The following is a 27,934-nucleotide window of genomic DNA, read 5'->3' on the forward strand; positions in this document are numbered from 1 at the left end:
GGGAAAAAGGATTCACATATAGAGAAAAAGACAATGATAAAGCATGTTTAAGATGATAACATTTGGGGAATCTGGGCAAAGAGTATGTACCATTCTTATAAGTTTTCTGTAACTGAAATAACAAAACAAAAAGATCTTATTTATTTATTTGAGAGATAGAGCGAGTAAGAGAGCAAGAGAGCACAAGCAGGGAGAGCGGCAGAGGGAGAGGGAGAAACGGGCTCTCCGCTGAGCAGGGAGCCCGACGTGGGGCTCAATCCCAGGACCCTGAGATCATGACCCGAGCTGAAGGCAGATGCTCAACCAACTGAGCCACCCAGGTGCCCCCAAAATAAAGAGATTTTAAAAGGGTTTATACTTATTGCTTTGTCATCTCCTTTTTTCTTTTAGGTATTACATATTTTGTGAACACATGGCACACTGTTAAATTTTCTACACCACTTTTAAAAACCGAGTCATAGTCTATAATAAAAGATAGTTCAGGGGCGCCTGGGTGGCTCAGTTGGTTAAGCGACTGCCTTCGGCTCAGGTCATGATCCTGGAGTCTCGGGATCGAGTCCCGCATGGGGCTCCCTGCTCCGCAGGGAGCCTGCTTCTCCCTCTGACCCTCCCCCCTCTCATGTGCTCTCTGTCTCAGATAAATAAATAAAATCTTTAAAAAAAAAAAAAAAAGATAGTTCAGTTTCTTTAACAAATCAGCTATTGTTAGATACTTACATTTGCTTTTCCCTGAGTTTCATCCTTATTCATCCTTTACCTCATATTCTTACTGCCTTCTCAATGTTTCAGACCCCTCCCTCCACTTCCATCCTGGGACTGAGTAAAGCTTTTTATTCCTGGGCCTTTGATGGCAATGCTGGGGACAGGATGAGTTTAGACCAGGGGTCCTCTATCCGTTGTATGAAGCCCACTTTGTTTGGCCTGCATGGTGCGTGTTTTTTTTTTTAAGTAGGCTCCACACCCAGCATGGAGCCCAACGTGGGGCTTGAACTCATGAGATCAAGCTGAGCTGAGCTCAAGAGTTGGACACTTAACCAATCAAGCCACCCAGGCGCCCTGTGGCATGGTGTTTTTAAGTGTTTGAAGTTATTGTCAAGATTTAAAAATTAGAAGATTTCACTTGAAAATCTCGATTCTTGACTTTCTTGAAACATCAGATCTGGCAACAGTGGGGCCCACATTCTGGCATGGCTCTCAAGGCTGGAGTTCAACTGCTCTCTGTAGAGGAGGAAGAGGTTGTCTGCCAGCCCAGCTGTCTTTTCTTACATATCTGCTGGCTCCTGTAGGCACCCAGCCTCATGCAGCGCTCTGAAGACCCAGATCTGGGAACGCCCTCACTCAACACAAGAGCTGCTCAGGACTTGTGTCAGAAAGCAGTGTCATTTAGAGGAAGAAAGCCCTGGACTTGAGCCAGGAGGGAGAAATTTTAGTCAGCTGGTCTGATCCTCCTGGCTCTAGTTTGTCCATCTGTTAAATGATCTAGATGGGTGGTTCTTAACTGGAAGATGGGAGGAAGTGTCATAATGTTAAAATAAGGTAAAGGTAGGTCTAGCTTTGCTCCCTCAATGAAGTGATGTCCTCCTGCTTGAGGATGACTATCTTACTTGTTGCAGATTATCTGCAAATCCAAACGATAACTATCACATGAGGTTAAGAGAGCCCAGGTTCTGGATTTGAATACCAGCTCTACCATTTTCGTGCTGTGTGATGTTGGCCAAGCGACTTTGCCTCTCTGAGCCTGGTATCTTATGTCAGACCTGAGAAAGTAGGAAGTAAGATGACAGTTTCCATTTCAAATCCCCCTTTAATAGATTAAATCAGATGATGTGTATGAAACACTTACGATTCCCTGGCAGAAGGTAAAGATTCTGTATAAATGGTGGTTACTTTCACTACCTGCTTCGTAAGGTTGTTGTGAGGATTGAATGAGATAATACCATAAAGTGTTTTAGCAAAGAGCCAGGTACACAGTCAGTATTCAGGAAATGGTTACTTATAATTATTATGCATAAAAACTCCAAAGTGACTCATTGATTTATCATTGCCGAAAATGACAGAAAGAGCTCAGTGATGGTTTGATGGGACTTGGGGGAGTAAAGGCAAGGCCATCACATAGGTTTGAGTCTGAAGTCTAGAAACTGGGAAGCTAGGGAACAAGAAGCAAGGAAGGGGATGATGAGTCCCTGTTTGAAGAGATAGATTCTAAGACTTAAGTAGAAATTGGGATGCCTTTTGGGGGAGACAGAGATATGGAAGACAGAACTAAGGGAGGGTTGTGAATGCAGAGAAAGAAGAGAAGATTGGTGGTCATCGTTGTTTCCCTTTTTTTGCGGACATAAAAGTCCTGGGACTTGAAACAAAGAAGGCAGGGGCCAGATCTGATTGATTTCTGGATCCCCCTAGCACAGGGCTGGCACTGAGCAGGAGCCACTAATTCTCTCTGTGACTTAGTGGAAGTGACTTTCCCCTGTCTGAGCCGTTGCCTCTTCTGTAAAATGAGGAAAAGCAAATCTACCTCTGAGGCTGTTGTAAGGATCCTGAGTTTGGAAAGTGCCTGGCGAAAAGTAAGTGCACAAATGGTGTCCGGTGTGACAACCCACAGCACACCCACCAGAATGGGAAAAAAAAATTTAAAAGAGACAATATCAAGTGTGTGCATGAATGGTGGGAGTGTAAGCTAGTAGAGTTTGACAGTGTCTACTAAAGCCAAACACACACCTGCCTTTTGACCAGCAATTCCACTCTTTGGGGTATACCAGATGCCTATCGAAGAAATGGACGAGAACTTTCATAGCACCAGAATAACCCCCAAGCTGGAAAATACCCATTTTGAGGCATATTCACACAATGGAAAGCAGACAGAAATGAAAATGAAGGAACTATTCCTCTGTGCAATGTGGATGTCACAAATGTGATGTCAAGTAAAAAGAAGCCAAATACACAGTACGCACTACATGGATTGAAACAGACAAAGGTAATCCAGGCTGCTGGAGATCAGAAAAGGGAAAACTTTCAGAGAAGATGGCGTGGCAGGAAAAGAGCCTGTGGGAGGCACCTAATGTTTGGTGTCTTGATCTGAGTACTGGTTATACTGGTGTGTTCACTTTGTGTAAAGCCATTGGATGGCACGCTAATGATTTGTAGACTTCTCTGTATTTATACCAAAATAAAATGTTTACTTAACAAACACTGAGCAGTGTGTCCCTGGGGCCAGAAGCAGGGGCTGTGGGGACAGACAGATCCGGGGCTCCACACTCTGACCCTTGTGACAGGCAAGTAGCTTCAAAGCTCTGAGACTGTGTCCTTCTCTGTAAAAGGGTAACATACTGTCTATCAAGATTCAGTGAGTTGAGGCACCTATGACTTAGGCAGGGCCTGGCATAGATAGGTCTGCAGGTCTCCCTCGGGCCCAATGCCTGGCACGGCTGCCTCATTTTCTCCAGCCCTGACCCTGGTTTCTACCTGATTCACTGCTAACCAGTAACGCAAGCTTGGGGCTCCTCAACCCTGATGGGAGAAAAAGAAACCAGGCCACACTTCGCTGAGGCTCGCATTCCCCGGGGTGGAATTCCTGAGGCTTACAGATTGTCACACTCCTACAGCTCTCTCAAGGACCTCCTCCATTGTTTTTACCACCATAGCTTTGCTCTTGTTAGTGTCACTTTCTCTGATCGCGGTCAATACTCCCCAAGATAAATTTGCAACGACCTCCAGAGCATATGGCCCACTGATACACATCTGAAGAGCCTCAAGACTGATGTTTTACTAGGTATTAGTAAATAATCTTATCTTAGCAGCAGCTAGCCCCTCAAGGTCCTGAAAGCTTTACTTCCAAATTCCTTAGAGACTTACTTACTCTATCCTTAGCATCGTCCCCCCCACCCCAAACTAGAAGGTATTTAATCAGTCACTCCTCACAAACACAAGTGCAGCTTTTCCTGCCCACGGGTCCTGTCCCCCTGCTATAATAAAGCACCTTCTTCCACCAAAAACGTCTCAAGAATTCTTTCTCCAGCCTTCACTCCTGGCCCACACTATATCAACCCCCAGGGTGGAGCCCGGTGCTTCCCGTCCCCACGCGGGGGACAATCCTCGGGCGCTGCCCACATTTAGATCTCCTAAAGGAACCCCTCTGGGGAACCCCGCCCAAAGCATCTCCAGCCCCACCACTAAATGAGCGCCACCAGCCCTTGGCCACCAAGCTCTCCCGGACGGATCTGCCAGTTCCTCAACTGAAAAAGCAAGGAGGCAGCGCCGCCTACTGGCGAGAAAAACTGCGCGCGGACGCCGCTCGAGATGGTGCCACCACGCGTTACTGCGCACGCGCGCCGTCCCCAGCCCAGGTAAGGAGGGCGCCTAAGCTTGTTTTGGCGGCGGAGCCCAGGACGAAGACTTCCCTTCCCTCCATCCTTTGCGGCCCATCCAGCCTTCCCTAGCGAAGTCTTAAACTACGTTTCCCAGAATCCACAGAGGCCCTAGTCTTCCGGTAGCGTCGGCGGAAGCGGTGACTAGGTCTGGCTGGGCCACAAGAGGCCGGCTTGGTCACTATGGAGGAAATAGGCATCTTGGTGGAGAAAGCTCAGGTCCGGTGCTGCCGGGCTCGCGGGGAGAGGGCGAGGCCGACCTGCGTGGGGTGCTGAGTGGCTGCGGGATTTCCGGCCCGGGTCTGGCTGGTTCTGGAGGCCTCGGTGGAGAGCTCTATGCCGCCCCGAGGCCTGGCTCTGTGGCTGAATGATGTTAGGAGGGCAGTAAGGCTCAGAACGCGCGGCTGCAGGAATGAGTGACGTTACAGGTTCTTTGGCACGGAATGATTTCGGGGGCTAGCTAGGAGTGCTTAGTGATATCGGTGACCCGGCGGGGCTGCGGATGTGTCGGGGTGTGAGTGATAGGGCACTTGGCCGTGGGCCGAATGATGTCTCACGGGGGGCCGGGAGCTGACTGACGTTCGGGGCTTGGCTGGTGTTGGGGGGCTTCGTAATATCTGTGGTCTGGCCGAGTGATGTTTGCGGCCGACCTAGGGAACTGGATGACATAAGGACCTAATTTGAGTCCGGGTTCTGTGACATGAGGGATCTTTTGGGGAAAACTGGGTAATGTTAGAATGTTCGAAGGTGACTTTAACAGCCTATAATGAGATAGTCGTGTGATACTAGGAACTAGTTGACGGGGGCTAAGAGGCATTAGAGTCCGGTAAGGAGTTGATGTGACCTTTAGGCCCTAGTTGGGAGTCAGGTTGATATCGGGGATATGTTACAAGGGGCATATGATAGTAAAATACCTGTTTGGGGAGCTAGTTGACAGAGGGGCCCTGTTAGAGGCTAGGTGACATCAGGAGCCTATTTAGGGGACTGAGAGGCTTGTAGAGTCTATTTAGAGGGGCTGAATGATGTCAGGAGCCTGTTAGGGGCTGAGTGGTTCATGGTGGAGTGGGGAGGGTGCTCTAGATTCTCTCATGAGGGGACGCTCTTTTTCCAACCTGAGTTTTCTCCCTTGTTCTAGGATGAGATCCCAGCACTGTCTGTGTCACGGCCCCAGACGGGCCTTTCCTTCCTGGGGCCTGAGCCCGAGGACCTGGAGGACCTGTACAGCCGCTACAAGGTACAGTCAGCCACAGTCTGGACCCTGCACAGGATCCAGCATGCCGTACTCCCCCCACCTTCCACTGCTGCCTGGCTCAGCAGGACCGGACACAACCATCTACCTTACCCCTCTCCGCTCACAGAAGCTGCAGCAAGAGCTGGAGTTCCTTGAGGTGCAGGAGGAATACATCAAGGATGAGCAGAAGAACCTGAAGAAGGAATTCCTCCATGCCCAGGAGGAGGTGAAGCGAATCCAGAGCATCCCACTGGTCATCGGACAGTTTCTGGAGGCTGTGGATCAGAATACAGCCATTGTGGGCTCCACCACAGGTGCGTGGGTGGGTGCGTAGGGGGGCACCTCGTTCACTCATCTGTTCATTAAACATCGGTTAATTCTTTTCCTGTCATGGACCAGGAAGTGTGCTGGGGTCTTAGAAGAACAAACAAAGCAAGGCAATGTAATGGTGTTTTTCTGACTTTGATATAAAAGTAGACATATATTTTATATTCTCTCTCTACACGTGTGTATGTGTGTGTTTTGTGTGTGTTCGTGTATATATATATGTACCTAGGTGTACAGTTGACCTTTGAACAACACAGGTTTGAACTGTATGGGTCTTATACACGGATTTTTTGGATAAATACAGTACAGTAAACATATTTTCTCTTCCTTATGATTTGCTCAATAATATTTTCTCTTTTTAGCTTACTTTACTGTAAGGTTATAGTATATAATACGTAAAACATACAAAACGTTCTAATTGACTGTTTTTGGTATTGGTAAGGCTTCTGGTCAATAGCGGGCTATTAGTAGTTGAGTTTTTGGGGAGTCAAGTTATATGTGGATTTTCAGTTGCCTGAGGGGTTGGCGCTGCTAACCCCTGCATTGTTCAAGGGTCAGCTATGTACATATCCATATATAAAAGCTAAATATATATTGAAAGTTTCATCAAATGATATTTAGCCTTACTATGTGTCACATACTCTGATGTTTTTTATTCTGTTCTAGCCTGTTTTTGTCTTAAACAGTGTTCTGGGTGTGACCCTCTAAGTTGATTTCATGACAGTTACTGGGTTGGGACTGGCAATTTGAAACCATGGGTGAAGTGTGAAGAGCTTGGGCTCTGGTAGGACTCAGTATGTGGTAGCTGCTGTTGTTAACACGGGTTCAGGCCCTGCCCTTATGATGGTTGTTGTCTCTGTGTGTTATCTGTCATTTCCTGCTTCTGGCTTCTGCTCTTCTGGACCAAGCCATTTTCTTGTAAAGGTGGGGAACGGAGTGTAACTGGGCCTGGAATTGGACGGAGGTGAGGTGGTGAAGGGAGGGAGATCCCCAGAATGAGGCTTGTGGCTTGGACCTGTAGGACTTAGGGGGACAGTGGGGCTATCCCTGAGATGCCAACATGGGCAGAAGAGTAGGTTTGGAGGGAGACAGTGCAGGCAGCCGAGGACTTCACAGGGAGGGGTCTGGGAGGCTGCTAGACAGCCAGGTCTGAAGGTCAGGAGAGAGACTGATGCTGCACAGAGGTGAGTATCAGCACCATAAGAGTAGAAGGTGGATGGGAGCCGTGAGCCTGGAGGCTGGGCGAGCAGGGAGGAGTCTGGTGCAGAGACCTAGGTGGGAGCGGAAGGCTGAATCAGGTGGGGTCTGTGGTGAAGGAGAGGAAGTTGGAGACATTCAGGAGGCTGGGTGGAAGAGCACAGGGACTGATGGGCTGTGGAGGGCAGGGGAGAAAGGTCCAGCATGAGCCTTGGGACTCTAGCTGGTGACTAGGGACCACGGGCCTCTCTGAGACAGGGACCCAAGAGGAGCAGCACAGTGAGTGAGGGAGACCCTGGGGACACGCGGGGGGACACATTCCAGGAGGCTGCTGCTCACCTAGGGCTGGAGCTTGAGAGACCGTCGGGGCTGGAGATGGACAAGGAAGCTGTCGTCACAAATGTGGGGATGGACCGGAGGAGGCAAGACTAGAGGCCAGGAGGGCTGTTCGGGGTCTGAGTGAAAGATACTGTTGGCCTGGAGGCTACGACTCTAAGATTTGGGGGAGGAGACAGTTTTGAGGTTCTCTGCACTTCTGACTTTCCCTGCTCCCTTCCTGTCTCCCAAAGGCTCCAACTACTACGTGCGCATCCTGAGCACCATTGACCGAGAGCTGCTCAAGCCTAATGCCTCGGTGGCCCTCCATAAGCACAGCAATGCCCTGGTGGACGTGCTGCCTCCTGAGGCAGACAGCAGCATCATGATGCTCACCTCAGGTGGGAGGGGGAGCCCAGGGCTGGGGAAGCCTGAGGGGACCCTGTGGGCCAGGCTGGGAGCCCCCGCTCTGCTCTCCCACCAGACCAGAAGCCAGACGTGATGTATGCAGACATCGGGGGCATGGACATCCAGAAGCAAGAAGTGCGGGAGGCTGTGGAGCTCCCGCTTACACACTTTGAGCTCTATAAGCAGGTGAGGGGCTGGAAGTGCCAGGGAAGGGACAGCCCTCCCCTCCCCCCCCCACCGCCGTGTCTCGAGTTGGCGGTGGGACTCCCTGGCTCATCCTTCTTTACCTCTGCATTTCAGATCGGCATTGACCCTCCCCGAGGCGTCCTCATGTATGGTCCACCCGGCTGCGGTAAGACCATGTTGGCAAAGGCTGTGGCTCATCACACGACAGGTGAGCTGCTGGGCCCTTCCCTGGAGCTCTGACCTTCTGGGCTCTTGGGACCTCGCTTCCTGCTTTCTCATCTTCCCCAGGAAGTGGCAAGGTGTGGCGATTAAGAACGGGGGCTGTGGGGTCAAAGCCCCAGGCTGCCTCTTACTGGCTGTGCCGTCCTGGGGAGGTGGCTTCACTGCCTCATGCCTCAGTCCCCTCGTCTAACAGAAGACTTGCTTCACAGTGGGTTGTCACCCATTAGTAACCATGAGTTCAAATTCATGGGTTGCAACCAGCATGTAAAAAAATGAAACTGGAAACATCAGCATCCATCCCACATAGTAAGAGCTCATATTCGTGAAACCTTTTGCGTACACACATACACTTGTGGTTGTTTATACACGTATTTCTTATAGCTTCCAGACAAAAACGTCTGAAAGTCGCTCTGTTACTGTTTATAAAGCCTGAGATTCGGGCTCAGCACATCTTAAAATCTTAACATGTGTGAGCTGGGGGCAATAGAAGGCAGTGGTTAAGCAGTGGGTTTTCTGGGCCAAGCTGAGTGGGTTTGAAATCTGGCTCCCCTATGTAAGCTAGTGTATGTCACTACTCAATAAGTTAGTCTCTCTGTGACTTCCGTTTCCTATCTGTCTGGGTTATTCGGAGGATTAAATCAATATAAAGCTTCTAGAACCATACCTGGCACGTAGAGAGTGGACAAGAAATGCCAGCCATTGTTCTGAACATTCATTTGCTTAGTGGTTCATTGGACTTCTGCTCTCCCAGGCCCTGAGCTGAGCTCAGACATGTCCCGTGTTGGAGAACCTCCCAGTGTGGCTGCGGAAAAAGAAAAACACATAGAACTCAGTCATTCAGTTACTATTTATTGAGTACCTAAGTGTGCCAAGCCGCGCTCTAAGTGCAGGAGACATGGCAGTGAACAGAACAAAGTCTCCTTTCTTCGTGGAGGTGATGTCTTAGTTGGGGAAGTCCTTGGACAGATAAACAGGTGAACAGATTATAGGTCACGTGGTGCTGAACGCATGATGAGAGGAAGCAGGACAAAGGGCTTCCACTTTATATGGCAGAACTGGGGGGTGGTCGGGGAAGACTTTTATGAGATGATGTTCACATAAAGACGTGAGGGAGTGAGTTACATGGATGTCTGCGGGAGGCACGTATCAGGCGGCAGCACTGTCTGGTGGGGCGGGAATGTGCTTAGTGTTCCAGGAATAACAAGGAGGCCCCTGCAGCTGAAGTGAGTGAGCGAGGGGGCTCAGTCGGAGGGGAGGTTGAGTAGGAGCAGTCTGCAGAGCAGTAGATGCCCCAGGGAAGCAGGGAGAGAAGTGGGATCGCCCTCATGGGAGGGCACGTTGGTCCATTCTGCCTGTGCCTCTCAGGTAGGGCTTCCCAGAGGAAGTGAGGCATGAGCGATGTGTCAGGCACACAATTGGGAGGGAGCATCCCAGAATAGTATGTGCAAAGGCCCGGGGTGGGAAAGAACTTTTTATTGAGTGAGTTGTGAGTAGACCACGATGAAACTCCACAAGGGTAGGACCTTGTACATTCGTTCTTTCCTGCGTTTCCTGCATCTGCCCAGTAACGCACTGTGGTACTTGCTCAGCCGATGTTGGTGGGCTGGCTGAAGGAGGGCTGTGCTTGGCAGGTTCCCCAAGGGTGAGGCTGGAGAGCTCAGAAAGGGTGTGAATATAGTCTTAGCACAAATGTCAGGGATTTTGCACATTGTCCTGAGAGCAGGGTGGTTTTAGACGGGCAGGAGACAATAGAAATACAATGCAAGCCGCATACAGAATTTAAGAATTTTAAGTACCCACTAAAAGAAATAAGTTACAAGAAGTAGGTGAACTTAATATATTTTATTTAACAAGTACAGTCAAAGTACTATTATTTTAACATGTAGCACATATAAAATTGAAGATTTTTAAAATTTTTTTACTATAGTAAAATATATATAACAAAAATTAGTGTTTTAACCAATTTTTAAGTGTACAATTCAGTGGCATTAAGAACATTCACAGTGCTGCACAACCTCCACCCCTGTCCCATTTCCAGAACTTGGGACAGAACGATGGTCCCAGACTGAAACTCCATACCCATTAGACACTAACTGTGTTCTCCACACCCCCTCGCCCCCAAACCCAATAACCTCTGCTCTACTTCCAGTGGCGAGGAATTTGGCTGTCATACATGAGTATCTCATAGAAGTAGATGAATCCTACATTTGTGTTTTCATGACTGTCTTTTTCACTTAGCCTGTTGTCTTCAGGGCACATCCTTGCTGGAGCAGGTGTCAAAATAGAATTCCTTTTTAAGGCCGAATAATATTCCATTGTATGTATATACCATGTTTTATTTATCCGGACATTTGTTGGTGGACATTTGTTGAGGTATTTTACACTAGTTTGTACTAAGTCTCTCTGGAAGTCCGGTGAGTATTTCACAGTGACAGCCTATCTCATTTTGGACCAGCCACATTTGTGTTCCCCAGCAGCCACATGTGGCCAGTGGCCACCCCATTAGAGAAGTGGTATGATTAGATAAGCTTTTTGAAAGATTATTCTGGCAGCTGGAAGTGAACTGGAGAGAGGAGAAATCTGACAGCCAGTTAGAAGACTTTGGAGTGATCCGGAGGACTGACTGTTATAGCCTTGGGCAGAGGCCTTGGGGGTAGGGGTTGGAGAGAGAAGGTAGAATCAGGGGGCAGAAGTGACAGGATTTACTGACTGACTAGAGGGGGTTGGCAAGTGGGAGGAGTCAGGAGCAACTTCCACTTTCTTCTTGGGGCCATGGGGGGGTGGGTAATGGTGACCCTCACAGGATTGGCGTTGGGGAAAGACGGGCTGAGTGTGGGACGTGCTGTAATTCAGTGACCAGGAGGTTTTCACTGAAACACAGTACGAGAGATTGGGAGGACGGGGAAGGGGAGGCGGGGGGCGGGGGGTGGACAGGGCACCGCAGCAGTGGAGTGTGGGGAAGGCAGACAGACCGAGGCCCGAGTCAGATATGGGGAGTTCAGAAGTTGGGATTTCAACAATGTGGACACCTGCAGAGCGGCCACGTAAATGTGTGGCCGAGGCAAACACTGGGATGTGTTTAGATACCCTGAGGTTTGCAGTTGAGCGAGCCCCCAGGTGATGTAGGTAGGGAGAGGAGGAACACCTTGAGCTGGGTGTGGATTCTGGATGTTAGGGCGTGGCAGAACAGGCCTGCCACATGCACAGCTCCTGGTTAGGACAGAAAACCTCCAGGGCTGCATCATGGACAGTGTGGCTCCCTTCCCTGTGGTAGCTGAAAGGAGGGTTCTGTTGCTCCATGCCACACAGAGCCGCATCTAGACATTAACAAACACGTTAGACTTTAAGAAATAAGTTCAAAAGGAGAGGCCCAGAACAAGCCTGTCTTCAACTACATTGCTACTTGTTGGTTATGTCAGAATATGTGCTTGGGGTCCTGGATTCGTGATTTGGGCTGCTGGGTTGCTATGGGGTGCAAGCAGATGCCTGGTCCTCCCAGCAGGATCTGGGACACAGCCCCAGGGCATGAGAGAATGACCCGGGCTACTTGGAGTGGGTGTTCAAAGAAAGGGATGTCTTCAGGGGACTCGCAGTTTCTTTATGTAAAGCAGTACAGGCCCTGTGGGAGGCCCTTCCTCATCTAACCCTTGTCATCCTGCCATCAGCTGCGTTTATCCGGGTCGTGGGCTCAGAGTTTGTACAGAAGTACCTGGGCGAGGGCCCCCGCATGGTCCGGGATGTGTTCCGCCTGGCCAAGGAGAACGCACCTGCCATCATCTTCATAGATGAGATTGATGCCATTGCCACCAAGAGATTTGATGCCCAGACAGGGGGTGAGTGATGCCTCAACAGGGCCTGGGGTCTTGAGCAGGCTTGTATGGGTTGCCTTGGACTGACCGTGTTGCGCTCTCCAGCTGACAGGGAGGTTCAGAGAATCCTGCTGGAGCTGCTGAACCAAATGGATGGATTTGACCAGAACGTTAACGTCAAGGTTCGGGATTCAGGCTGGGCAAGGGGAGGTGTGGTATGGGAATCAGGGAAAAGTGGAGGCTGGCATGTGCGGGGGCAGGTATCATGACAGGAAAGAGGGTGTAGGGGGACAGAGGCCTGAGCTGACCTGTCCCCAATGCCAGGTGATCATGGCCACAAACAGAGCAGACACTCTGGATCCTGCCCTGCTACGGCCAGGACGCCTTGACCGTAAAATCGAATTTCCACTCCCTGACCGCCGCCAGAAGAGATTGATTTTCTCCACTATCACCAGCAAGATGAATCTCTCTGAGGAGGTTGACTTGGAAGATTGTATCCTGCTCTGGAAGTGAGGGGAGGGTCCCGGTTGGGAACGGGGACTGGATCTTCATTACCATCTTTGCCTTCACTGTGACCCAACTTGTACAGGGCAGGAGACCAAGGTCCAGGGGTGGGGGTGGTGACAAAGCTTGAGGATGACTTCTGGTTCCAGGCATTTACCCCCTCATGCAGGGAAAGGGGTTTCCTTAATTCACCTGCCGCAGATGTGGCCCGACCAGATAAGATTTCAGGAGCTGATATCAACTCCATCTGTCAGGAGGTGAGTGAGGGTTTCTCTCTGGATCCTGGCAGGGGGTGTATGAAGACCCTCTGAGACCACTCTGCCACAATCCTTATGTCCCACATTGCCTCCCTGGGGCTTGGGGCCTGGTGTCTCCCTCCACCATCACTAGGGCTGGGGAATAGATTTTAACTCTCGTCCCTCAACAGAGTGGAATGTTGGCCGTCCGTGAGAACCGCTACATTGTTCTGGCAAAGGACTTCGAGAAAGCGTACAAGACAGTCATCAAGAAGGACGAGCAAGAGCATGAGTTTTATAAGTGACCCACCCCCTGTGGTGGGAGGGAAGGGGAGGGGACTTCTCTCACCTCCCCAGCCTCTGTCCCAAAACCTAGTGTTCTTTTTTCTTTACCCAGGATTGGTTTACTCAATAAATATACAAGATTGAATCTGTTCAATTTCTTCCTAAAAGTTTCACTCCTTTGGAGAAAACTGGGCCATGAATAGGATGTTCTGTCCCTTCCTGCTCTCCTGACAGATGAATGGGTGAGGTACAGTCCTGGGTTACGGTTTGAGAGAGAAGCAAAGAATTCAAATCAAATGACTTCAGAAAATTGAGGAAAAGAAGCGGAAATCGAACCTCAGACCATAGCCCTTGACCACAAATAAAGCCCCTGCACATTTCCCTACCCACATTTCTTAGAGTAGGTAGAAGACCATTTGAGTCTTGGGTGATTCCTGCCTTCCTCACACTCAGAGGGAATATCAAGGACAAGGAGCTAGCCCCGCAGAGTCCCCAAAAGTAGGGCTGAGGGTCAGAGTAGAGTCCCCAAGAGTAGGGATGAGGGTTGCGGGGAGGAGGTGGGATGGCTAGGTTTTGTGACTGTCCTTGGCTCTTCTCCCTGTGGTCTTGTTGGGGCACAAATGTGTTTGGTTGGACTAATTCCCATTCTCTCTTGAGGTCTCTGTTGAGACACCTCTCCCTCTGCATAGCCTTCCCTGATGCCTCAACTTGGGAAGGAACCCTTCTATGCTCCACTAGCACCATGTCCATGCTCTGCTTGGCACTTATGCCCCCTTAGACTTCCTCACGTGCTTGCCTGTCCCTCCTCTGAACTGGAAGCTCCTATAGGCAAGGGATTGTGGCCTGATCACAGTTCAAGTCCCAGTGTCTACACATGGTAAACATTCACTTACTATTTCTTGAACAAATACACAAATGTCACTGTGTATTTGGAGGTGAGGTGGGAAGAAAGGATAAGGAAAAACAGTAGTCACAGGTCCTTGAGGAGATGGGGGTGATTCCTCTGTAGAGGAGCATGGCAGGTTGAGTGGAGGTTACCCTTTCCTCCTCCCTGGAACCTCGCTAAAATAGGAGAGAAGAGAGCAAGATGTACATTCACAAGGACACAGGAAGAGAGAGGACGTGGTAGCAACACAGTTTTGGGGAGAGGCAGATAACTGCTCATCAACCCAACTGAGCCTGAAGTAAAGGGGAGCCCAGAACAGATTAGCACTCAGAGATCACCAGTGCCAAGTTCTGAAGGGGAGGGCTGGAAACACGGACTACCTGAAAGGCTACACAGAAATCAGAATTCATACACCAAGTGGGACTCGAACCTGGCCTGCAGGGAAGGAACGAGTTGTTATTCCAGGCCCCGAACCCCTTCTCCAGCCTGGCTGGAGGTTTACTCCAGGAAAGTCTGGACCCTGGGTCTCTGGGCTGGCAGGCCTGAAGCAGGGATGAGAGAGGGCGTGCGTGCGGAAGACGAGGTTAAGTGAGAGCCCCGGGCAGGCAACTCAAGGATTCCTTCTGAGGAAACCAAGCAGCACAAGAGAAAAGAGGAAAATGGGTTGTTCAGACACCTTAAGCCCTCATCTTTCACACTCACTAGCAGCTAATACCTAAAACTGATGAATTAACAAAAGCATAGACTTTAGAAATATGGAAGTGAATTCAAAACAAGAGGATGAGAAGTAGTCTACTCTTGGAAGTAGGGAAATAGGGGGTGAGGGTGCCATGGGAATGCTTTTGTTTTGTTATACACTTTATATGTATTACAGGACAATGTTGAATGGAAGAACCTTGTTTCTGACCTTAGGGGAAAAACATTGAATATTTTATCATAAAGTGTATGTTAGCTGTTCATTTTCATACCTATCCCCTATCAAACTGGGAAAGTTTTGTTTTATTTGTAGCTTATTGAGAGTCCTCGTGAATGGTATTGAGTTTTGTCAAATACATAAAAAGCAACTATTGACACGATCTTCTGGTTTCTTTCCTTCTTAAGATGGTGAATTACTTTGATTCATTTAGAATGTCATACCAGCCTTGCATTCCTAGGTCATGATGTATTATCCTTTATATATATTGCTGAATTCCACTTGCTAATTGTGGGTTTGTGGGGGTTTTTTTTCTTTTCGGTTTTTTTGGAGGTTTTTGTGTGTATGCTTATTACTGATTTTGGTCTACAATTTTTTTCCTCATGATAGGTTTCTTAGGTTTTAGTGTCGGTGTTGAGATGGGAAATGTCCCTTCTTTCTCTATTTTCTGAAAAAGATATTAATGTCGTATTATTTCTTTCTTAAATCGTGGTTCCAGTTGACATTAAAGTCATCTGAACCTGGAGTTTTCTTTGTGGGAAAGATTTATAGTTTCAAGGACAATATATGCCCCCAATTTTAATTTTTATATTACAGCAGATAAATGAAAATGAAATTTAAAAGAGAAAAGTTCCATTTTTAGAGAACATAAAATACTTAGGAATAAATTTAACAAAACACGTACCTGAAAATTACACAATTTTGCTGTGAGAAGCTAGAGAATACCTAACTAAATGGAATGATGTGCCATAATCATGGCTGAGAAGACCCAAAAATGTTTAGAAGTCAGTTTTCCTCAAGTTGAACTATACACTCAATGGTGAATCAAAATCCCAACAGGCACTTCTGCAGAAATTGCTACTAATTGTAAGCATGTGGAAATGCAAAGGACTTAGAATACTTAAGGGTATTTTAAAAGAAGAATAAAGCTGGGGGATTTACACTACCTGAACTCAAGATTTACTATGAAGCTAAAATCAAGGCCATGTGATGTTGGTATAATGATAAATTGATAAGTGGAACAAAATAGAGGATCGAGAAATAGATCTATACTCGTACAGTCATTTGATTGTCCTGAAAAAACTCCAAGGCAGTTCAATGCAGGAAAGGACAGTTCTTTCAAAAAATCGTGCTGGAACAACTGGATAAACTTGGGAAAATTAACCTCAACCTATATCTAACACCATACCCCCAAAATAAATCGAGGTGGATCAGAGATATAAAGAACTATTAAGTTTCTAGAATAAAATATGGTAGAATATCATCATGACTTTGGAGTAAGAAAAAGCCCTAACCTTAAAAAAAAAAAAAAAAAGATAAATTGAACTTCAATAAATCTAAAAATTTCTCATCAAAAGATACCATTAGGGCAATGAAAATGAAGCTATGGGCTGACATGAAATATTTATAATACATATATCCAAAAAGGGCTTCTCTCTAGCATATCTAAAGAACTCGTACAACTTAATAGGATGAAAATAAAAAACAAAAAATGGGCAAAAGATGTGAACAGACACTTCACAAAAGATAGACAAATGGCCAATAAGAACAACAACAACAAAAAAGTCCACAGCATGAGTGTTTTAACCATATTACTTTGGGTAAGGTATGGTGATGCAGATCAAGAGAGAGAAAGTGGAGAATTTTACAATTTATTATACTCACAGTTCCCAGGGGAGAACACAGCATGCCATGTGGGGTCGCTTTGTGGAAGTGCCAGAATCATACACAAGGCCACGGGAGAGAAGAGAACTGTGGGCAAGCACCTTTATTGCTGTTTCTGTGGGAAGGAATGATGGAGGCAAGGTAAGCTTAGGACTTAGGCAAGGCTTAGGACTGCTACTTTGAATAATTTCAGCAGACTCTGGGGAAGAGGGGCTGTCCCTGGTTGTCTGGTACGTGGTCCTGGGGCAATTAGGGCAGGTGTATAGTGTCCTGGAGTGTGAGCACCCAATGAGAGAGGTAGTTAGGGTGTGCACTTAACCAGCAGCTCAAGAAGAGCAACTGATTGGCCTCTAGCCAGGGTCTAAAAACATTTGGAGAGAATCCATTTGTAAAAATGGTATTAGGATGAGTCCTCAAGTCACCAAGAAAAACACAAAGCAACCACAATAGCAAGTACAACGTATCTACTAGAATGGTTAAAATGTGAAAGACAGACAATGTCAAAGGTTAACAAGGCTGTGGAGAAACTGGAACTGTTACGTATTGCTCATGAGAGTATAAGCTGGCACAACTACTATGAAAAGCAATTTGGCATTTCTTGTAAAAATTAAACATAGATCTACACTATGATCTAGTAATTTCACTCCTGGGTATCTGTGCAAGAGAATTAGAAATACATACCTACAGGAAACTTGTTCAAGAATGTTTATAGCAATTTTACACATAACCACAACTCCGTAATAAAAAGACCACTCCCCCCGCCCCACCCCCAGTCCTTGAAGCCATAAGCAACCACTAATCTACTTTCATCGCTGGATTTCCCTATTCTGGAATTTCATCTGAATGTGATCATAGAACATGTGGTCTTTTGTGACTGGGTTATGTGTTGTTTTTTTTTCCCACTTGGCAGAATGTTTTTAAAGGTTCATCCCAGTTACAGTGTATATCACTACTTCATTCCTTTTTAAGGCTGCATGATAGTCCATTGTGTGGATATGCCACTGTATTTGTTTGCAAGGGCTGCCGTGACAAAGTGCCACAGAGTGGTGCCTTCAACAACAGAAATGTATTTTCTCATAATTGTACAGGCTCAATGTCCAACATGAATGTGTCACCAGGGCTGTTTCTTCTCCCTATGTCTTCACATGGTCTTCCTTCTGTATGGGCAAGCCTGTGTCCTAATCTCTCTTTATAAAGACACTAGTCATTGCGTTAGGGCCCACCTTCATGCCCTCACTAAACTTGAATTACCTCTTTCAAGACCCGATCTCCAAATACCATCACCTTCTGAGGTACTAGGTGCTAGGACTGCAATATATAAAATTTGGGGGGACAAATTCATCCCACAACAGCCACATTTTGTTTAGCCACCTGTTGGTGGACATTAAGTTATTTCCACATTTTGCTACTGTGGATAATGCTGTTATAAAAATCCATTTACATGTTTGATTATCTTTTTTTTTTTTTGACAATGCGAACTCTAGTTTGATTGGTCTGGCTTGTTCACAGGTAAGTCTCCTGCTCAGAGAACAAAAGGGCCAGCTAATGGTGAGGGAAGGCAGTGTCTTCAGCCTTCCAGAGTCATGGGTCTGCAGGGCTCCCCCAGCCCAGTGCAATTCTCTGCCCTTGTGCCTAGGAGGAAAGAAGGGAAGAGGCTCTTTGGGTGGGGGAGTGGGAGGCAGCTACAGGGTAATTTTAGTGCAGAGCCCAGGGTCTGTTCTTCACAGGAGGTAGTAATCACATAAAGTTTTATTCAAACTTATAATAAATGAGAGAATTGTATATTATTCTCACTTGTTGGGTTTTTTTTCTTAAATTTTCTTTTTTACAAAAAAAAGGTGGGGGGTGGGCAGCAGGAAAGAAAAATACAGGAGGCAAATGAGCCAGATACCTGGGTTCAGATCAGAAGGGACCAGGGAGATGAGAACCAAGCTGTTACTGCTGGAATAGTAACACTGTGGCTGGCCCCAGGGCTCTCTCCAGGCATCCTGGGGGAATGGCAACAAGCCCTAGAAGCAGAGACAGAGGTGGGAAGATAGCTGTCCCCAGACCAGCAGCAGTACCATTCCTCTGGTGGCCACCTTGGGCAGTCAACTGGGTTGAAAATATTTGAGGCTCCCATGTTTGGAGGCCAGGTCTCCAAAGCATGGGCCCATGGAGTCAGACAAAAGGGAAGAGGTGTGAAGGGATGGCACAGAGGGGCTGTGAGTTCCATCAGAGTCCTTCCCTGGGACCATGGGGATCCAGGGGGGCAAGGGGAATCAGGACTCTTCCCTGTTTGTCAGCCGATCAGCTTCTTCAGGAAGCCTTCCTGCTGGTCCCTGATACCTACAAACTTGCCCATCATGTCCCATTCTTGATGGCCAGCACATTGGGGAACAGCTGACATCTCATACTCATAATGTGTGGTCATTAATATCCACCTTGGTCATTACCACCTTTCCGTGCTGTTTGGACACCATCTTCTCTAGCCTTGGCCCCAGAGGAAAAAAACCTGGAGGGACCACACCACCGTGCATGGAAATCCACAAGCACTGGTTCTCACTGTTGACAACTCACTCTTGAAAGTCAGGTCCACCCTGGATGTTAAAGGTCACTGTAGAGACTCTGGTGGTGTGTATACTGATTAGGCTGGACCAGGTGTTCCTGTCAGGCCACCAGGACTGTACTGTGGGGTCTGCAGAGCCCTGGAGGTTAAGGGGTGCCCACCTCATCAGAAGTCTCTGAGCCATCTTCCTACAGTATGAGTAGAGAGTTGCACAGCTTGGCCCTCACCACCCATCAAAGGTACTCCTCCATTTACAAGTTTTTGTGTGGACATGTTTTTTATTTCTCTTGGGTATATACCCAGACGTGGCATCGTTGGGTCATACGGGAACACTATGTTTAATCATTTAAGGAAACGCTAGTCTCTGTTATCCCAAGTAACTGCACCATTTTACACTCCCACCAGCAGTGTATGAGAATTCCAGTTTCTCTATATCTTCACCAACATCTATTATCTCTCTTTTTTTTTAAATTCTAGTCACCCTAATGGGTACAAAATGGTAACTCAGTGTGATTTTGATTTGTATTTCCCTGCTGGCTAAAAGATGATGTTGACCATCTTTTCATGTGCTTGCTGACCATTTGTATATTGTCCCTGGTAGAATATTCATTCAGAATCTTTGCCAATTTTTAAATTGGGTTATTTATATTTTGATTTTTGAATTATAAGCTTTTTTTTTCTATATTCTAGATACAAATTATTTATCAGATATATGATTTGCAAATGTTTTCTCCCATTCTGTGAGTCATCCTTCACTTGTTTCAAGTTTGGGGGATTATGAACAGAGCATCTATGAACATTACCCTACAGGTTTTGGTGTGAACATAAGTTTTCATTTCTCTAGGGTAAATACCTCAGAGTGGAATTTCTAAGTCATATGGTGTACGTTTAACCCTATAAGAAGCTGCCAAGAAGGGACTTCTGGAATGGTGCAGTAAGGATCTCAGTAAATCTTCTCCCTTCACAGATTTAAAAAAAGGCAAAAAATTACCATTTTAAAACACTATAAATGAACTGAACTTCTATGACAAACTAAAAGGCATTTATTGAAGAAACACTACTGAACCTCAATAAGAACAGTGGGATTTGTGACATTCTACCTTGGGTCACTCTCAATCATTCTCAACCAACACCAGAAACTGCAGAAACTGAGTCTGGCAGTCATCAGAGGGGACTTACCTGATTTGAAACTCTGTAAAAGGTCTATCCTCAGGGCATTATTGAAAACAATAGCAAGAGGTGTCACTCTTTGAAGGTCAGCATCACATCCGCCTAGGGCTGTGAAACGGTTAGAACTGGAAAATAAGACAGGGACAGGGGACTTTGAAAAGTTCTGACAGGGACACCTGGATGGTGCAGTAGGGGCTTGGGCCTCCAACTCTTGGTTTCATCTCAGATCATAATCTCAGGGTTGTGAGATCAAGCCATGATGTCGGGCTCCATCCTGGGAGTGGAGCCTGCTTAAGATTCTCTCTCTCCCTCTCCCTTTGCCCCTCCCCCCTTCTCTAATATATCCACTGGAATTAAATTTTTTTTAATTTTTATTATTATTTTTAAAGATTTTATTTATTTATTTGACACAGAGAGAGATAACAAGAGCAGGAACATAAGCAGGGTGAGTGGGAGTGGGAGAGGGAGAGGCAGGCTTCCCACTGATCAGGGAGCCCAATGTGGGGCTCGATCCCAGGACCCTGGGATCATGACCTGAGCCGAAGGCAGATGCTTAATGATTGAGCCACCCAGGCACCCCAAAAATTTTTTTAAAAGCATCTGTATACCAAACTCATAAACAAGTAGATAAGCCCCAGATCTTCCTTGCAGATGCTGAATAACATTGTTCCTCAACAAATACAAGTTAGATATAAAAAAAAAACCCAAACAAACCACATGAGGCATACAGAAAAATAGCAAAATAGCAGACATAAATTGAACCATATCAATAGACAGAAATAGGCTGAAAAAAAAAAAATGGAAAAAGATACACCATACAAAGAGTGGCCAGAAGAGAGAAGGGATGGTCACATTAATATCAGACAAAACATGCTTTAAAAGAGTTACTAGAGAAAAATAAGGACATTATTTAATAATAAAAGGGTAATTTCCTCAAGAAAATATAACAATTATGAACATATATGCCCCTAACAACAGAACCTACAGTTACATGAAATAAAAACTGACATAATTGAAGGGAGACATAGACAATTCAGTCATAGAAGTTGGAAAGTTAAACAATACACTCTCAATAATTGATATAACAACCAGGCAGAAAATCAGCAGGAGTACAGAAAACTTCAGTAATACTAGCAACCAATTTGACTGAGCTGATATTTATTGAACACTCTACCAAGAGAAGAATACACACTCTTTTCAAGGCAGCATGCCCTATTATTCTCTCCAGCCTAAATAATATGCTAGACCATAAAGCATCTTAATAAATTTTAAAAAATGAAATCATGCTAAGTATGTTTCTGACTACAATGGAAATAAATTAGAAATCAACAGGGCGCCTAGGTGGCTCAGTCGTTAAGCGTCTGCCTTCAGCTCAGGTCATGATCCCAGGGTCCTGGGATCAAGCCCCACATCGGGCTCCCTGCTCCGTGGGAAGCCTGCTTCCCCCTCCCACTCCCCCTGCTTGTGTTCCCTCTCTCACTGTGTCTCTATCTGTCAAATAAATAAATAAAATCTTTAAAAAAAATTAGAAATCAACAACTAAAGATATTTGGGATTCAAAAGTATTTTAATCAACACATTTCTAAATACTCTAGGAATCATCAAAAAAAATTATAAGAAATTAGAAAAGTATTTTGAACTGAATGAAAATAAAAACAAAGCCTATCAAAATGTATGGAATGCAGTTAAGGATGTTTCTAGTGGGAAATTTGTATCTTTACATACATGCCTATGGTACCATAAAAGAATTAAGATCTAAAGTCATTTGGAAGAATTCACCAGTGAGGCTGTTTGGTCCTAAGCTTTTCTTTGTTGGAAGGTACTGGGTTGCTGATTCAATCTCCTTTCTAGTTGTAAGTATATTTAGATTTTCTATTTCTTCATGATTCAGTCTTAGTAGGTTGTTTCTAGGAATTTGTCCATTTCATCTAGATTATCCAGTTTGCTGGCACAAAATTGTTCATATTACTCTCTTCTGTAAAATTGGTAATATCACCTCTTTCGTTTCTTTTTTACTTTTATTTTTAAAATTATTTTTTAAATTTAAATTTTAGGTAGTTAGTATACAGTGAAATATTGGTTTCTGGAGAATTTGGTAGTTCATTACTTACATACAACACCCAGTGCTCATCAAAACAAGGGCTCAGGGGCGCCTGGGTGGCTCAGTTGGTTAAGCGACTGCCTTCGGCTCAGGTCATGATCCTGGAGTCCTGGGATCGAGTCCCGCATCGGGCTCCCTGCTCGGCAGGGAGTCTGCTTCTCCCTCTGACTCTCCTCCCTCTCATGCTCTCTGTCTCTCATTCTCTCTCTCTCAAATAAATAAATAAAATCTTTAAAAAAAAAAAAAAGGGCTCATCACCCATCTAGTCCATCCCCCACTCACCTCCCCTCCATCAACCCTCAGTTTGTTCTCTACCGTAGAGTCTCTTATGGCTTGTTTCTCTCTCTCCTTTTTTTCTTTCCCCCTTCCCATATATTCATCTGTCTTCTTTAAGTTCCACATATGAGTGAGATCATATGGTATTTGTCTTTCTCTGACTTATTTCACTTAGCATTATACTCTCTAGCTCCATCCATATAGTTGCAAATGGCAAGATTTCATTCTTTTTTTTTTTTTAAAGGTCATGGGTTTTTATTTTTTTAATTTTATCATGTTGTTATTCACCATTCATTACATCATTAGTTTTTGATAAGATTTCATTCTTTTTCATGGCTGAGTAATTATTCCATTGCATGTATGTGTACACACACACACACACACACACCCCATATCATCTTTATCCATTCATCAGTCAATGTGCACTTGGGCTCTCCCCATAGTTGGGTTATTGTTGATAATGCTGCTATAAACATCAGGGTGCATGTATCCCTTTGAATCTTTTTTTTTTTTAATTTCACATAAACAATGAATAAGTTTTACTACAAAAACATCCTTAGTAAATATTGAAATTTTTTATAGTATACTAGAAAATTATTTTTTTAATTATGTTCAGCTAGCCAACATATAGTACATCATTAGTTTTTGATGTAGTGTTCAACGATTCCTTAGTTGCATATAACACCCAGTGCCTATCACATCACGTGACCTCAATACCCATCACCTGATTACCCCATCCCCCCACCTCCCTCCCCTCTGTAACCCTGTTTGTTTCCCAGAGTCGAGAGTCTCTCATGGTTTGTCTCCCTCTCTGATTTCTTCCCACTCAGTTTTCCCTCGCTTCCCTTATGGTCCTCTGTGCTATTCGTTATATTCCACATATAAGTGAAACCATATGATAATTGTCTTTCTCTGCTTATTTCACTTAGCATAATCCCCTCCTGTTCTGGTAGGTATTCATCCTTTCTGATGGCTGAGTAATATTCCATTGTATATATGAACCACATCTTTATCCACTCATCCACTCATCATGTTGAAGGACATGTTGGCTCCTTCCACAGTTTGGCTATTGTGGACATTGCTGCTAGGAATATTGGGGTCCATGTGCCCCTTCTTTTCACTACATCTGTATCTTTGGGGTAAATACTCAGTAGTGCAATTGCTTGGTCATAGGATAACTCTATTTTTAACGTCTTGAGGAACCTCCATACTGTTTTCCAGAGTTCTATTTTTAACATTTTGAGGAAACTCCATCTCTTTCATTTCTAATGTAGTTATTTGAGTCTTCTCTCCTTTTAGTCAGCCTAGCTAATGATTTGTTAATATGTTATTTTTTTGGAGAAACAACTCTTGGTTTCATGAATTTCCTCTACTATTTCATTAATTGTCCCTACTGTTTTTCTATCTCCTATTTTATTTCTCTATTCTGATCTAGATTATTTCTTTCCTTCTAGCACCTATGGGTTTAGTTTTTCTCTTCTAGTTCTTTCAGGAGTAAAGTTCAGTTGTGGATTTGAAATCTTTTTTTTTTTTTTTTAAGATTTTATTTATTTGTCAGAGAGAGACAGCGAGAGAGGGACACAAGCAGGGGGAGTGGGAGAGGGAGGAGCAGGCTTCCCGCGGAGCAGGGAGCCTGATGCAGGGCTTGATCCCAGGACACTGGGATCATGACCTGAGCCGAAGGCAGACACTTAATGACTGAGCCACCCAGGCGCCCCTGAAATCTTAATATAGACATTTACTGCTATAAATTTCCCTCTAGTACTGCTTCTGTTGCATGTCACAAGTTTTGGTAGTTTGTGTTTTTGTTTTCATTTGTCTCAAGATATTTTCTAATTTCCCTTGTGATTTCTTCTTTAACTTATTAGTTAAGAGTGTACTGATTAATTTTCACATATTTGTTGATTTTCCAGTTTTCCTGCTACTGAATTCTAGTTTCAATCTTTTAAAATTTATTAATATTTGTTCTGTGGCTTAACAAGTATTAACTAGTTCTATGGTCTATCCTGGGGTGCCTGGGTGGCTCAGTCAGTTAAGCATCTGCCTTCGGCTCAGGTCATGATCCCAGGGTCCTGGGATCGAGCCCCACATCGGACTCCTTGCACAGCATGGAGCCTGCTTCTCCCTCTCCTTCTGCCTACTTGCTCTCTCTCTCTGTCAAATAAATAAAATCTTAAAAATAAACATATAGTTTATCCTGAAGAATATTCCACATGCACTTGACACAAATGTATTCTATTGTTGGGTGGAGTGTTCTGTATATCTGTCAGGCCCAACTGGTCTACAGTATTGCTCAAGTCTTCTATTTTCTTATTGATCACCTGTCTGGTTGTTCTATATATTATTGAAAGTAGGGTGCTGAAGTCTCTCCCTCTCTGTCAACATTTGCTTCATATACTTCAGAGCTCTGATGTTTGCCACATATGTGTTTGTAATTGATAGATCTTCTTGGTATATTGACCTTGTTATCAATATATTATATAATGTCCTTCTTTGTCTCTTGTAACAGTTTTTAGTCTATTTTGTGTATTAGTATAGTCAATTCCTGCTCTATCTTGGTAATTATTTGCATATCTTTCCCAATCATTTCATTTTTAACCCATGTGTCTTGGATCTAAAGTGAGTCTCTTGTAGACAGCTAATAGTTGGATTCTGTTTTGTTTTATATCCATTCTGCCAATCTAAGTCTTTTGGTTGGGGAATTTAATCCCTTTACATTTAAAGCAATTACTGATAATGACTTACTTTGCTATTTTGTTGTTTCCTATATCTTATAGCTTTATTATCCCTCCTTTTCTCCATTATTGCCTTCCTTTGTGTTTAGTTGATTTTTTTATAGTGACACGTTTTGATTCTCTTCTCATTCACTATATATATATTTTTTCAAGTTTTTACTTAAATTCCAGTTAACATACAGTGTAATATTAGTTTCAGGTGTAGAATTTAGTGATTCATCACTTACATACAACACCTGGTGCTCATCACAAGTGTCCTATTAACCCATCACCTATTTAACCCAGCCCCCCACACCCACCTTCCCTCCAGTAACCCTCAGTTTGTTCTTTATAGTTAAAAAAAATATGGAATGCTTCATGAATTTGTGTGTCATCTTTGCATAGGGGCCTTGCTAATCTTCTCTGTATTCTTCCAATTTTAGAATATGTGCTGCTGAAGCAAGCACTCATTCACTATTTTTAAAGTTACTTTCTTAATAGATTCTTTAAAGCATACCATATATATCTTTTTAAAAGATTTTTATTTATTTGAGAGAGAGCAAGAGAGCAAGCATGGGGGTTGGGGGAGCAAAGGCAGAGAGAGAAGCAGACTCCCTACTGAGCAGGAAGCCCAATGCAGGGCTTGATCCCAGAACCCTGAGATCATGACCTGAGCTTCATGAAGGCAGATGCTTAAACGACTGAGCCACCCAGGTGCCCTGCATACCATATACATCTTAATGTAGAATTGACTTCAGAATTATAGCAACTTAAATTCCATTGACTTATATAAATGTTACTCCTATATAGTTCCATTCCATCCTCTCACTTTCTGTGCTTTTATTTTTATACATATCTATATATGCTACAAATCCTGAGATCAAAACACACCTCAGAGATTGACCTTAAAAACCAGTCCTTCCAGAATTAAATTGGATCAGACTGAGCAATTTACGCCTCCAAGAAATTGTTGAAAACAGCAGAGCAATCAGCAGGAAATCAGTGGAGCCTAATGAGCTGGAAATAGTACCAAATGAGGCAGATTGCTTCACAAAGAGATCAAGGGAAAGGATAGTTGGAGACTCCTGTCATCCTAGGTGACTGAGAACACACCCAAGCACAACACTAAATGCTTCACATTGCGAAGGGAAATGGATTTCACTAAAATAGCCTAGTCAAAACACAAAACAAATTAAGCAAAAAACAACAAAAGCAAGTCTGCGGGTGGGAGGAGGGATTGATATTCAGAATTGCGATGATATGTTACCTAATATATCCATTTTTTGGCAAGAAAAAGGGACAAGAACAAAGGAAGATATGAAGACAATGTTTCATCAAGTAGAGAATATCAATAAAGAGATAGAAATAATAAAAAGAACCAAATGGCAATTCTGGAGTTGAAGAATGCCATAACTAATATAAAAAAAAAAATCATAAGAGCTAACCAGTAGATTTGAGTTGGCAGAAGAATCAGAAAACGTGAAGATAGATAAATAGATATTATACAATCTGAAGAACAGAGAAAACAGAATGAAGGAAAATAGACAGACTCAGATAAATTTGGAACATCTTTAGATGCATCAACATATGTTTAATGAGAAAACCAGGAGGAGAGAAAAAAGAAATGAGGAGGAAAAATATTTAAAGAAATAATGGTTAAAACCATCCCCAATTTTTAAAAAACATTTTATTTATTTATTTGACAGACAGAGACACAGTGAGAGAGGGAACACAAGCAGGGGGAGTGGGAGAGAGAGAAGCAGGTTTCCTGCCATTCAGGGAGCCCAATGCAGGGCTTGATCCCAGGACCCTGGGATCATGATCTGAGCCGAAGGCAGACGCTTAATGACTGAGCCACCCAGGCGCCCCCCATCCCCAATTTTTAAAAGAATTTTATTTATGAGAGAGAGAGCGAGAGAGGAGGGATAAGCAGACTCTGCACTGAGCATGGAGCCCAACACGGGGGCTTGATCTCAGGACCCCAAGACCATGACCCAAGCCAAAACCAAGAGTCAGACATTTAACTGAGCCACCCAGGCACCCCAAACCATCCCCAATTTTTTGACAAGCATTAATCTATACATACCAGAAGCTCAACAAACTCCCAGCAGGATGCGTGCAGACACCCACAAACAGATACATCATGGTAAAAATGCTGAAAATTAAAGACAAAGAGAGTATCTTGAAAGCAGCAAGAGGAAATCAATGTATTACTCACAAGAATACCTCAGTAAGATTAACAGCATGCTTCTCATCAGAAACAATGGAGGACATAGGCAGTGGGATAACGTATTCAAATTGCTCAAAAGGAAAAACCCTACCAACCAATCTTATAACCAGCAAAATTATCTTTCAAAAATGATGCTGGGGCGCCTGGGTGGCTCAGTTGGTTAAGCATCCAACTCTTGTTTTTGGCTCAGGTCATGATCTTGGGGTTGTGAGATCAAGCCCTGTGTTGGGCTCCATGCTGGGTGTGGAGTCTGCTTAAGATTCTCTCCCTCTCGGGGCACCTGGGTGGCTCAGTTGGTTAAGCGACTGCCTTCAGCTCAGGTCATGATCCTGGAGTCCCGGGATCGA

At 44.7% G+C, this 27,934-nt stretch overlaps 1 protein-coding gene, 1 long non-coding RNA gene and 1 other non-coding gene across 3 annotated transcripts; 1 reads left to right on the top strand and 2 right to left on the bottom strand.

Annotated features, from left to right (window-relative positions):
• The first annotated feature begins 4,439 nt into the window (after positions 1 to 4,439).
• Positions 4,440 to 13,238, top strand: PSMC4 (proteasome 26S subunit, ATPase 4). Its single transcript, XM_031039242.2, has 11 exons — positions 4,440 to 4,583; positions 5,500 to 5,598; positions 5,723 to 5,909; positions 7,689 to 7,835; positions 7,919 to 8,028; positions 8,143 to 8,236; positions 11,916 to 12,083; positions 12,165 to 12,241; positions 12,384 to 12,552; positions 12,765 to 12,820; positions 12,991 to 13,238. The coding sequence occupies exons 1-11, from the start codon at positions 4,548 to 4,550 to the stop codon at positions 13,102 to 13,104; spliced, it is 1,257 nt and encodes a 418-aa protein (XP_030895102.1). The 5' UTR covers positions 4,440 to 4,547; the 3' UTR covers positions 13,105 to 13,238.
• LOC145717590 (uncharacterized) lies at positions 8,735 to 26,960 on the bottom strand. The gene is made up of 4 exons (XR_014140921.1): positions 20,276 to 26,960; positions 19,950 to 20,055; positions 16,549 to 16,663; positions 8,735 to 9,052 (listed from the first exon to the last, which is right to left on the bottom strand). It is a non-coding gene; the product is annotated as an uncharacterized LOC145717590 (long non-coding RNA).
• LOC115944324 (U6 spliceosomal RNA) lies at positions 25,718 to 25,824 on the bottom strand. The gene has a single exon (XR_004078884.1). It is a non-coding gene; the product is annotated as a U6 spliceosomal RNA (small nuclear RNA).
• Positions 26,961 to 27,934: the final 974 nt, after the last annotated feature.

Source organism: Leptonychotes weddellii, chromosome 16 (assembly GCF_054177405.1).
Source record: "Leptonychotes weddellii isolate Sample4059 chromosome 16, ASM5417740v2, whole genome shotgun sequence".
Classification (NCBI taxonomy): Eukaryota; Metazoa; Chordata; class Mammalia; order Carnivora; family Phocidae; genus Leptonychotes; species Leptonychotes weddellii.

Excerpts from the sequence above, each read along its gene's own strand:
- PSMC4 (XM_031039242.2), top strand. The coding sequence starts at position 4,548 with ATGGAGGAAATAGGCATCTTGGTGGAGAAAGCTCAG. Across the intron at positions 5,910-7,688 it reads CATTGTGGGCTCCACCACAG|GCTCCAACTACTACGTGCGC; the intron begins GTGCGTGGGTGG and ends TGTCTCCCAAAG. Across the intron at positions 12,242-12,383 it reads ACCAGAACGTTAACGTCAAG|GTGATCATGGCCACAAACAG; the intron begins GTTCGGGATTCA and ends CCCCAATGCCAG.